Here is a 13,056-nt window from a genome sequence, read left to right on the forward strand (position 1 = left end):
CAATGCAATGATTTGCAAAGCTCATAAACCCATATGTTATTCATGATAGAACATAGAAAACATATCAAATGTGTACACTACATTTTTAAGAAAAAATAAGGTAATTTTGAATTTGATGTTCGCAACACGCATCAAAAAGGTTGGATCGGGGCAACAAAAGGTTGGAGGAACAATTTGCAACTGGCATTTTGCAATTGTCAACAGGTCAGTAACATGATTGGGTATAAAAAGAGTATCTTAGAGAGGCAGAGTATCTCAGAAGTAAAGATGGGATGGAATCTGGATGGAAGCATATGTTGCTCTAAAACCTGTAGATACCTTTCAGCATTGATGCCTTTCCAGATGAGCAAGCTGCCCATTCCATAGGTACTAATGCACCTCCATACCATCAGAGATGCAGGCTTTTGAACTGAAAAAGCCGGATGGTTCATCTCCTCTTTAGTCCTCTTTAGTTTAGAGGACGCAGCGTCTATGGTTTCCGAAATGAATTTAAAATTTCGATTCGTCTGACCACGGAACAGTTTTCCACTTTGCCACAGTCCATTTTAAATGAGCTTTGGTCCAGAGAAGACGGCTGCGTTTCTGGATCATGTTCACATACAGCTTCTTCATTGATATGATTGTATGAGCTTTAACCAGCATTTGTGGATGGCACGATAAACTGTGTTCACAGACAATGAGTTCTAGAGGTGTTTCTCAGCCCATGCAGTGATTTCCATTACAGAATCATGCCTGTTTTTAATGCAGTGCTGCCTGAGGACCCGAAGATCACGGGCATGCAATATTGATTTTCACCCTCGTCCCTTGTGCACAGAGATTTCTCCAGATTCTCAGAATCTTTTGATGATATTCTGTAATGTAGATGATGAGATATTCATAGTCTTCACAATTTCACATTGAGGAACATTATTCTGAAATTGTTCCACAAACCGTAGACACAGTTTTTTGCAGATTGGTGAACGTTTGCCCATCTTTACTTCTGAAAGACTCTCTAAGATACTCTTTTTATACCCAATCATGTTACTGACCTGTTGCCAATTAACCACCAGCTGTTTGTTTTTAGTAACACTTACTTTTCCAGCCTTTTGCTGCCCCTGTCCCAACTTTTTTGAGACGTGCTGCGGCCATAAAAATAAAAATTGCTTAATTTTTTTCTTAAAAAATTTTTTTCTTCTTCTTTCATTTACTCAGTGTAAACATTTAATGTTTTCTATCTTCTATTGTGAACAACATATGGGTTTATGAGAGTTGCAGATCATTGCATTCTGTTTTTCTTTACATTTTACGCAACGTCCCAACTGTTTTGGAATTGGGGTTGTAATTAAATCATCTACTTTAACACATAATAAACCATTAGAAATATATAGTTCACATTAACACTGTGAATCTATAAGTGTGTATCTATAAGAACTGTTGATGATGCGTGTTTTAGTCTGTAAAAGGTATTGATGATGTATATTTTTGTATGAGTTTGCGTACGCATGATCAGAGCAGCAGTCATTATGATACATTCACCGATCCAACCATTGCAGAGTGGGGTAGAGATCAGACAGCGTCCTGCGTAGATGGCAGTTCTGACTCTTATCCCTCAGCTCCACAACACACTCCACCTGTTCAAACACACAGCACAGCCTTGGCCAAAAAATGTTTTTCCGGAATAAGCAACACTGTTAATAGGATACGAGTGTGCTGTTTAGTTCTGTGGAGTGACTGACTGCTTAAGCCTGTACAAGTGACAGCATGATTGACATCTTTTAAGCCTCTGTTACGCAATGCAGACAGGAAATGAAGACAGGGATAGAGTGTTGACACAGGAGAAGATTTCTTACCTGTACTTTGAAGAGATCTATCCTGTCACTGTACCTCCTGTGGCAAATATCCAACAGCCTGAAGAAAAATATGTGCAAATATCAGTGACAAGTGAAACAAATAGCTAGTCCCTGTGAAACAGGTCTAATCAATAGCATTTTCATATTCAGTGCAGCTCTTGTGTTGGATTTTCTTTTTCTTTCAGTGACAAAGCAATAACATATTTATTCACTCTATTCAAGCAACGCTTATGTGTTTAAACTACAGTTGATGGTCATACTTCATACATGAGCTGCATGGGTACTATACACTATATGACAAAAGCTTTGTGGACACCTGACCATCACACCCATGTGGTTCTTCCTCAAACCATTGCCACAAAGTTGGAAATGCAATTACTCTGTTCATGGGGCGGCTGTGGCTCAGTTGGTAGAGTGGGTTGCCCACTAATTGTAGGATTGGTGGTTCGATTCCCGGCCCACGTGACTCCACATGCCAAAGTGTCCTTGGGCAAGACACTGGACCCCAAGTTGCTCCCAATGGCAAGTTAGAGCCTTGCATGGCAGCTCTGCTACCACTGGTGTGTGTGTGAATGGGTGAATATGAGACAGTGTAAAAAGCGCTATATAAGTGCACCATTTACCATTTTACCATCATATATCTTAAGTAGCTGCCTTAACCTGGTCAGGATCATGGTGGTTTAAATGACTAATATAGTTTAGAAAATAGACCCAACTAAGTTTGTTGGAAAATATTGTGTGCAGATGCAATACAAGTAATAACTGCAGGAGTGAGCAGGGTTGTGTTTATGGGGTTGGTCAGTGTTGTCTGTGGAAGTGGGTAGGATTGATTTAACTTTCTGCATACTTTCTGTGGTAGTGGACAGCAAAATCTGTCACTATCTTCAAAAAACAGCTAAAGACCCACCTCTTCCGTGAGCATGTAACTCCCAAAAATGGCAACCCCACATTACAAAAAAAAACACCTTACTCGCTCTTACACCTCTACTCTGCGCACTTTGCTTTTCGAGAACTCAATTAAAAATCGTGTACAGTAGCACTAGTTGTATTGTTCTTCCCTTGATATATCGCTTTGCTTGTATTTCCTCATTTGTAAGTCACTTTGGATAAAAGCGTCTGCTGAATGAATAAATGTAAATGTTTTGGTCAAGTCTCTGTGGGAGCATATGGGATTGGAAAACGTACTAAAGGAATGGATGGGATTGGTCAAGAGGGTCTGCGGGAGCCAATCGGTCAGAATTCCTTTGGGAACGGGTGGGAGTGGGATTAAAAAACAGTCCCGTGCACACCTCTACATGGCGAACCTGATCTAGGATGTGAGTGTGTGCATATACACATTAGTACATATACACAAGTAACACCCACATTTGTTCAACATACTGAACTATTCATTTGTTTTATAGTACCATTCTGGGTAAACTCTAGAGACTGTTGTGTGTGAAAATCCCAGGAGATCAGCAGTTATAGAAATACTCAAACAAGCCCATCTGGCACCAGTCATGCCACGGTCAAAATCACTGAGATCACATTTTTTTCCCCATTCTGATGGTTAATGTGAACATTACCCAAAGCTGCTGGACCGAATCTACAGGATTTTATGCATTACACTGCTGCCACATGATTAGCTGATTAGATCATTGCATGAATGACTAGGTGTACAGGTGTTCCTAATACAGTGCTCAGTGAGTGTATAAATCCATATCTCAAAGCTGGGATGGGTTTAATAAATATTTTACTCAAGCGAATAAAGAGCCTGATGTGTGACACTAAAATAGTCATTAACATAAACAAAGGCTGACATATGGTTTCCCTGAAGCGATAAAAATGCATGGCAGTGATGTACAAATGCAATTGTTGAGAATCATATTTACGCATATTAAGATACTCTAATGGGTGTTTTAGTGATAGTTTCTTATATTTTCTCATGGTTACCAGATTATTCTTTTTTATTCCCTGTACAATCACATGAGAATGGTTCTGATGATGATAATTAATCATTGAAGATAAATTATTGCTGGCAATCCCCAAGAAGTTGCTCTACAACTATAATTAACTGTAGACTGGCTGCAAAGCCATCTCTTTTCCTCTGACCTGACATCTTCCCGAGCCAGCATATTCAGCAGTTTAGCCATGTCTCCTGGCCCATCTCCCAGCTGAACACTGAAGCGGCTCATGCGGTCGTCCAGCACCAGCGCTCTTTCTACACACTCCCTCACCAAGTCCAGCTCCATGTTAGCACTGGCAACTACCACTGCTACTCTGTATGGGTCCACACACACACACACACACACACACACACACACACACACACACACAGAGTTGTTGACAGCTACAGAAATAGTCCTGATATGGTACTTCTATACTGAGTTGTTTAGAAAATATTATTTTATTTTACTCCTTAAAGGATGATGTTATTAAAATGATGTTGATCCAATCTGCAGTATATTAAAATAAAATAAAAAAACAACACAATTGTTTCACAGAATTTCGATAGCATGTTGTGTCTTATAATAGCTTTAGCATGTAGCATAAAGGTATAATTCTCACTTCAATGGCATGTTATTTCTTATAATAGCATTATAGTGTAGTATAACAACACTGTAGTGTCATTACATCATTATCTCACTACAGTGCTGATCCAATTCAGGATCACGCTCAGTGTCTGGCCATTAAATGGTTTGTAGTGCAGCTCACCTTTTACCCTTTAGCTCTGGAAGCTGACCAGCCAAGATGGCTGCTAGCCCCATGGCTCCCTCTGTATCTACAGTGGTGTGCTCATACTCCTGAAACCTCAGCATGGCCACCAAATTGTCTTTCTCTCTGTGGTAAGAACAATAATTCATGATCGAGATTTTAGCTTTCATTTATGGTACTCATAATGCGCTCCAACCTCTAAAAAGAAACTGGTCAGCCTGTTGATCTGATCCGACTCAGGTTAATACATCTTTAATGTGAATGACCAGATCACCATCAATGCTAGCAAGTTAAATTATGTAGGGGAGATATTTAGAAAACAAGCTAACAAGTTTAGATTAGCAGTATCTCCTGTGAATGTTGCGGTTCTAGGGACTTTTGGTTTCTAGAACGTTCAGGCTGTTCAGGTGTTCTTGGTCTGCTGAAACCATTCTTATGTAGCACTTCTTATGTATTCCTACCATGTTACTTCACTATTTGTAGCTGTAGGAATGTTAAAACAAATGTTTCTATTATGGTTTTAGTTTTAACTGGGAATGTTGGGCCGCTTTGATCAATCTTATTGTGAAGCTGTGTGTGAACGTTTTGGTTGGTCAAGCTGAACAAAATCTACTCACATGCACATGTTGATATGGCTGGTTGAAGCCAATCAGCTGTAAAGTACCAGTGCGTTCATGTCAGAGCTAAATTTGTATTTAGTTATCCCCACAAAATTCCATAAAAGGCTAAACTCACAGAGAGCCGAAAGTAGCTGTCTTTTACACAGCAGCATTTCTTTTGTCCTCATCTATTGGCTATCCTTATTTGTTTTCATTTATGGATTGCTTTCCTTAAAGTCACTTATTCAATGAGTTTCACAAAATTTGGTGAACTAGTTAATTAGCTTGCATTCAGCTTGAAAATGAGGCCCATTGTGTGAGCCACAGTCTAAAAATGAGACAAACGATGTAATTGAATGTTAAAGCCTAGTTTTCTTAGAATCTTCAGAATACCTTAAATGATATTCATTGTTTTTTGTTCATCTTTTTAAACAATTTGGTACTTTGAAAAAAAAACAGAAATTGTACCTAACAGAGATCATTTTATCCACCATTTTCTTGGCCATTTGCAAAGTGTGTGCTCCCAAAGAGTGCTGCATGAAATCTGTGAAACCAAGCGAGACATGAGACATGTCTGAATGTGGAACAGCCCATAATAAATATATTAGGGTGAAAAGAGAAAGAAGAAAAGATTTAGGATAAAATATGATTTGTTAGCAAGTGACAGATTTATTATTATTGTTTATATATATATATATATATATATATATATATATATATATATATATATATATATATATATATAAATAGACCGGAGAACAGACTTACCTCCATAGAGCTTATTATTTGTTTTGTGGGAGAAATCAGTGGCAATAGAATCTATTTTGAGGGACTGTAGCAGAAGTGGAAACTCCTCTGGCTCAACACCCTGTCAAGGAAAAAAAAACAAGCTCTTGGATGTGATAATTCATCAGTGATAATGGCCCCTACATTTTTTTTCTCTGGGCTCAGTGCTATATGATTAATGCCTCTTTATTGATCATTTGCTCTAAACATAATTATCTGTCTAGTAACAATAGTCGTACCTATTTAACATATACCCTACCAGATGTATAGATAATTTTTTTAAACTATATGAGTCATGAGTTATTAAAGTTATACATTTTCCACATTTTCACTGCAGTTCTTCATTCAGCAAGCAGTAAATGAAATGCCACCTACTGTGAAAAGTATTTTCCCCATCCTGATTTCTCCTGTTTTTGTGAATATCTCATATTAAATAGATTCAGAAAATAAAACAAAATCTAAGATAAAACAAAGGTGACCTGAGTAAACACAAAATACAGTTTTTAAATGATAGTTATTTATTGAAGCAAAAAAGTTATCCAATATGAACTGGGCCTGTGTGAAAATGTATTTTCCCCCGTAGTTATTAATTCCCCAAATCTATGAAACTGCATTCATAATGGGGTTCAGCTGGACTAGACGCAACCAGGCCTGATTACTGCAAACCCTGTTCAATCAAATGAACACTTAAATAGAACTTTTTCAACAGCATGAAGTTTGTTAAAAGGTCTTACCCTGAAATCATGAGGAAGAAGGTGATTGAAATACATCAGTCTGGGAAGGGTTACAAAGCTATTTCAATGGCTCTGGGACTCCAAAGGACCATAGTGAGAGCATAGTAAAAACCACTACGAATTTCACAAAACACACTTTGATGATCCTCAAACCTTTGGGGAAAATGTTCTGTGGATTGATGAGTCTACTGTGGAACTGTTTGGAAAACAGAGGTCCCGTTATATCTGGCGTAAACCAAACACCGGATTCCACAAAAAGATCATCATAGCTACGGACAAGCATGGTGGTGGAAGTGGGATGGTGTGCGATGCTTTGCTGCTTCAGAGCCTGGGCAACTTGCGGTAATTGAGAGAAATATGAATTCTGCTCTCTAGCAGAAAATCCTAAAGGAGAATGTCCTGTCTTCAGTCCGTAAGTTGAACCTCAAGCGCAACTGGATTATGCAGCAAGACAATGATCCAAAGCATAGGAGTAAATCCTAGTCCTGGAAGCAAGTGAAAGACTGATCTCCAGTTATCGGAAACATTTAGTTGCAGTTATTGCTGCTAAAGTTAGCACAAGCAGATTTTAAGTTTAAGGGGGTCAATTAGTTTTTCACAGTGGCTGTAGGTGTTGGATATTTGTTTTTGCTTTAATAAAATGAAACCAAAATTAAAAAACTGTATTATGTGTTTATTCAGGTTGCCTTTGTTTTATGTTGCATTATGTTTGACGATCTAAAACTATTGAGTATGAGATACACAAAAACAGAAGAAATCAGGATTGGGCAAATACTTTTTCACAACACTGTACATGTGGTGCTCATTTAGTGCTCATTAATTTGACTGTAAACCATCTGTAATCTCAGAATCCGTGATAACACATAAGAGTAAGCCTCAAAGGACATAAATAACAAAATTGACTGTGTGTATAGTGGATAGAACCTTGTTCAAACATACTATGACTGAGATGCGAGGGTTTAGGTGTTTGATGGCAGCTGCAGTCCCAACCAGCACTCCGCTCTGTCCCCCAGCAGGCACAATGACTGCGTCCAGCTTGGGCACTTGATCATGGAGTTCTACGCCTACTGAACCCAAACCTGCCAGGTACACTACACTGTCATCCCTGCAAGGTGGAGAGGGAGACAGATGGATAGGTGGATGAATCAATGCTTGCATGAACACCAAAAAAAAGAAAACACTAAGCCACATTATTCAGTGCTAAAATGCTAATTCACACTCATATATATATATATATATATATATATATATATATATATATATGTGTGTGTGTGTGTGTGTGTGTGTGTGTGTGTATATATATATATATATATATATATATATATATATATATATATATAAAAATATAGATAGATAGATAGATAGATATATGTATATGTGTGTGTATTTTTGATATAAATGAGAGAAGAAAGCCACTTGATTTCTCATACACCTAACTGAGGCTGCTGGCATCATAATGATTGGGATACTGCATGCTGAGATGCAGTAGAACAGATGGATGAGAAAAAGCAACTAGGTACTCACTCCTCTAGGCAGAGGTAGCCGTTCTCCTTGGCCAGATGGCGGGCATGGTTTTGTGAGTCTCGTGCCGTGCTGCCGTAGGATATTACCATGGCCCCATAGTCCCGGTACATGCGCAGCCGTGGTGGGGAAATGTTCGCAGGCATTATGACAAAGACTGGGATTCTCAGCCCCACTGCATGGTGAGCCACCGCCATGGAGAAGTTACAGTCTGTGGCCACAATGATACCTTTCTTCTGCTGGTCCTGCAAAGATATGCAAAACTTTCAGAAATTTTGTAGCCTTTTATTTATGTAAAAAATTGCATAAAGAATTGTGTCAATTTGGTTTAAACCTAAGCCTAATTGAAGGTTTCCTAATTTTTAAAATACATCTTAAGGATATGCTTGGAGTATTGGTAAGTCTGAAATTGGGGCAAAATGGTTTGATCCATAATGAATGGCAACAGATTTTTGACCCTCGGGGTGCACTGCTGGCATATTGGAAGATTGTGGATTGATATAATGATTGCAGGCTGCTACACAGCAGGTGTAATGAGTTCTTTGTATATTATTTATTCATTCGCAGGAACCACTTCATCCTGCTCAGAGTTGCAGTGGATCCAGAGTCTATCCTGGTAACACTGGTGTGAGGCAGGAACACATCACAGGGCACCATGCACACCTGGGGCAATTTAAGTGTAGCCATTGTATCTACCTGTATATTTTTGCTTAGTTGGTGAAAACTGGAGATCCCAGAGGAAACCCACATAGAAACAGGGAGAACATGAGCTCAGGATTGAACCAGGGACCTTGCGATTTTCCTTTAATGTGAGCTTATTGAAGCCTTTAAAGGTTGTTTAATTTGCACTTGCTTTTCTCACCTAATTAATTTAAACTGAGTCACCCAATTCTTTTTTTTTTTTTTTTTTTTTTTTTTTTTTAAATAAAGTGAAGCAATCTTTACCTGTTTTAGTGAGGAGAGCAGATACAGAACTCCTCTCTCCTTTACTGAACCTGTGTAGTGGAGGTACTCTTTCTTCAGATAAATCTCCATACCATATAGTTTGGATAGTCTAGAGTACTGGAAAGCAAAAAGAAAAGTTGTTTGGTCTGCATCCGAGTTGAATGATGGTTTGTCTGTCCAAGACCACTGAATGTTTTTCTACTGAATGCTTTTCATTCTTCCTGAAACCAAACGACTCTAAGTATAAAGTCAGCTAAAGTTTTTACAGCATGAAAACCAGCAAAACACAACCCTATCCCAGACTACCCCCCTCCTCCTTCTCCAAAAACATGTTTCTAAACTGAAAATATTTTTTAAAACACAAACTGGCCTCCATTTATGTTTACATTTGCTGTTTAGACAAAAAGTTGAGTAGCGCCAGAATATTGTTTGGATGAAGTTGTTGGGCTGGTTGTTGGTTTTACAGGCTAGAGAATATCATGTCAAAATGTTTATACAGAATGTGACTCATGTAGGTGGCCAGTTCTCAAATCCTGCTAGAAATGGAGTTAGGTTGACCTACTGTGCAGGGGGTCTTCTGAATTCCTGACTGTTGGATATTTAATGCTGCTGCACTGATGTCCTCAAAGCCAAGGTACTCAGCAGGAGGCTTGGGTGCAGGCTTGTAGTCCTTGTTGCTTTTGATGGAAAGTTTAGGAGGTGCCATCTTGGGCACTTCTATCACTTTGGTCTTAAAGGGTCTCACATCTCCATTCAAGTACTCTTCAGCACCAAAGTCTCGTAGACGCTCTGGGCAGATGAGGGTAGGTCGACGGGTAAGGACTCCATTGCTGATGATGCCATCTTTTTGGCACCGGCCATCATGAGTTGAGCATGTCTTCATGTTGCTGCTCAAATGCTGATCATCACTGATACAGAAAGATATAGATCTTTGTTAGTGGAGTTTTCATTCCCTGAATGATATTTTCATTTATAAATGAAGACAATGTAATGCATTTGGTTGGAAAGATAAATTAGTGACTACCTTTGAAACGAACTACAGCTGCATCTCAAAAAAATTTTATATCATGGAAAAGTTATTTTTTTCCCCTGTAATTTAATTCAGAAAGTGGAACTTTCATATATTCTAGATTCATTACACATAAAGTGAAATATTTCACACCTTTTTTGTTTTAATCTTTGATGATTATGGCTTATAGCTCACGAAAATCAAAAATCCAGTATCTCAAAATATTAGAATAAAGAATTTATAATAGAGAAATGTCGACCGGAGAAGAACTCTAATCAGCTAATTAACTCAAAACACCTGCAAAGGTTTCCTGAGCCTTTAATCTCTCAGTTTGGTTCAGTACACAATCATGGAGAAGATGAAAGTAAATTTTGCATTTCATTTGGAAATCAAGGTCCCAGAGTCTGGAGGAAGAGTGGAGAGGAACAGAATCCAAGTTGCTTGAAGTCCAGTGTGAAGTTTCCACAGTCAGTGATGATTTGGGGTGCCATGTCATCTGCTGGTGTTGGGCCACTGTGTTTTCTCAAGTCGAGAGTCAATGCAGCAATTACCAGGAGATTTTAGAGCACTTCATGCTTCCATCTGCTGACAAGCTTTATGGAGATGCTGATTTCCCTTTCCAGCAGGACTTGGCACCTGCCCACAGTGCCAAAACTACTAGTAACTGGTTTTCTGAGGATGGTATTACTGCGTTTGATTGTCCAGCCAACTCTCCTGACCTGAACCCCATAGAGAATCTATGAGAGACACCAGACCCAACAATACAGAAGAGCTGAAGGTCGTTATCAAAGCAACCTGGGCTTCCAGAACACCTCAGCAGTGCCACAGGCCTCCATGATTGCCTCCATGCCACGCCGCATTGATGCAGTAATTCATGCAAAAGGAGCCCAGACCAAGTATTGAGTGAATAATTTTTCAGAAGGTCGACATTTCTGTATTACAAATTCTTTCTCTAATATTTTGGGATACTGGATTTTTGATTTCCATGAGCTGTAAGCCATAATCATCAAGATTAAATTTAAAAAAGCTCGAAACCTTTCTCTTTATGTGTAATGAATATAGAATATATGAAAGTTCCACTTTTTGAATTAAATTACGGAATAAAAATTAACTTTTCCACGATATTCAAATTGCACCTGTAAATAGTGACTATCTTTGGAACAGCTGCCAAGAAAGATTTGATAAAGACAGTGATTTATGAAGACAATGAAAGGAAGAGATAATCCTAGGTATGCACTGATCCTATTTTTCCTATTCCCATTCCATTATCGATATTTTACCAGAGATAGCAGAGTGTGAGCTGATAACAGATGCTGATCTGATAATGATAGTCTTATTGTAAATTTCACTGTGAATTTCATGTGATGCTGAGTAGTAGATTAAAGTGTTGATATCATAAAATATGCTTATAAAAACCTTCAATTGGTTTTAGTAATTGCTTATAGTAGCCACAGAAAATACCACCAGATAGCATGAGTTTGTTGCAAGATTTTTAATGTGATCCCAGTCTGGTGCACTTCAAGATGTAAGCTCTCCCAATATCCAGTCAGCTCCGCTCTTTTCCCAGAACTGACCTCTCACCACATTCTCATTGTCCTTCAAAAGATTGTCCTCCAGTGCCTAAGTAAATAACCTTTCTGGGCATTCTCCATTTTCATCTTTTTTGAACTACATTGGTGTTCAAGGCACATTTTAAAATCTTGGTTTAGATAACTAAGTAAATAATGTGACAGGAAAGATTATAAACAGAAAGACAGGAGTAAACATCTCACACTGTGGAAATAAGGAGGAGGGTCCTATGTTTTGGACCATTAGGGAAGTGCAGGGAGAGCTTGGAAGAATGAGATACAAGAAGACAAAGATGAAGGTTTAGGCTTTGGTAGTAGCAGTTTCTTGTCAAGATGTGACCCTTATTGGTGGTTTAACGTTAGAAGTGTGGGGATGGATGATGTGTGTTGATGTTTTTGGGTAGATAGATCTTCTAGTGAATACCCATACAGTATATACAGGACCTGAAACAGAGAATGCCTTCCATAGAGGAAACAGGGGCAGGATGTTTTTGGGAAGGTGTAGCTCTCGGGTCAGTATGAGCACAGGCAGGGAGGAAACAAAGGCTGGTAAGAACTACAAAAGGAAGAACTACAGAGTCTCTAGAGGAGGTGATGTAGTGAGAGGAACGCCTTACTTCTGGGAATCTTTGAGGTTTAGAGACTCTCTATGCGTTTGAGATTTAGAATTTCCCACCTGTGCCAGAATGGGTCGTACTCCTCACTGTCACTGAATCCCCTCCGTGCTGGTAAGTTCTCTCCCACATAGTTTGTGTAGAAAAACTGTGCAGCAAAGTTCATTCTGAATCTTGAATTATTGAGTTATTGAGGCAAGAGGTCCAGTTCTTATCTAGTGGGTAGGAACTACAGAAGTAGTTACAGCGTTCTGGTCTCCTCACTCTGGTGTACTGCATGGCCCTAACTTGGTCTGTGAGACTATTTAAGGAGGGATTACCAATAGACAAATACCAGCCTCTTCCTGGTCTCTGTGCCTCTGCTGGCCAAGCCTTGGGCTCTATTCCTGTCTCGGTCCCGGTTTAAACTGAGCTGTGACGTGGGATGATCAGACACTCTAACTGGATAGATAGAGACTTAACGCTTATGAAACAAGGTTCTCAGGTCTCTTTGCTATGGACGAAAGCCTGGATAGTCATGAAGAGAGAACGTTGCATTACACTGTGTAGCAAAGATGGTTTTTCATTTCCCTTTCCTATTTCTGCTTTCTCCTTACTGTGCCTATTGTAACACGGTTACTGTCTGTGGATAGTTAATATCTGCAACTGTGTGTATGTTCTCAAACAGGGAAGGAGCTCAGCCAAATTATGTTTAACACAGAGAAAAGAAATTTTTGGAACAAACAATATCATCATTGTGTCCTAAAATGGTCAAATT

General features: G+C 38.9%; 1 protein-coding gene across 1 annotated transcript; it reads right to left on the minus strand.

The window, feature by feature from the left end:
• Positions 1-1,207: 1,207 nt before the first annotated feature.
• Positions 1,208-13,017, minus strand: LOC108262946 (L-threonine ammonia-lyase). The gene is made up of 11 exons (XM_017463291.3): positions 12,362-13,017; positions 9,671-10,016; positions 9,109-9,225; positions 8,167-8,408; positions 7,582-7,747; positions 5,891-5,990; positions 5,591-5,666; positions 4,524-4,649; positions 3,921-4,088; positions 1,830-1,887; positions 1,208-1,610 (listed from the first exon to the last, which is right to left on the minus strand). Exons 1-11 carry the CDS (start codon positions 12,463-12,465, stop codon positions 1,512-1,514), a joined length of 1,602 nt encoding a protein of 533 aa, XP_017318780.1. The 5' UTR covers positions 12,466-13,017; the 3' UTR covers positions 1,208-1,511.
• Between the last annotated feature and the right edge of the window lie 39 nt (positions 13,018-13,056).

Source organism: Ictalurus punctatus, chromosome 3 (genome assembly GCF_001660625.3).
Source record: "Ictalurus punctatus breed USDA103 chromosome 3, Coco_2.0, whole genome shotgun sequence".
Taxonomy (NCBI): Eukaryota; Metazoa; Chordata; class Actinopteri; order Siluriformes; family Ictaluridae; genus Ictalurus; species Ictalurus punctatus.

What these genes read in the sequence shown, in the direction of transcription:
- LOC108262946 (XM_017463291.3), bottom strand. Translation starts at nt 12,465, where the DNA reads ATGAACTTTGCTGCACAGTTTTTCTACACAAACTATGTGGGAGAGAAC. An exon ending in TTCAGAAGACCCCCTGCACA is followed by an intron (nt 9,226 to 9,670) that starts GTAGGTCAACCT and finishes TTTGCTTTCCAG; the next exon opens with TACTCTAGACTATCCAAACT. An exon ending in CTGGCTCGGGAAGATGTCAG is followed by an intron (nt 1,888 to 3,920) that starts GTCAGAGGAAAA and finishes ATTTTTCTTCAG; the next exon opens with GCTGTTGGATATTTGCCACA.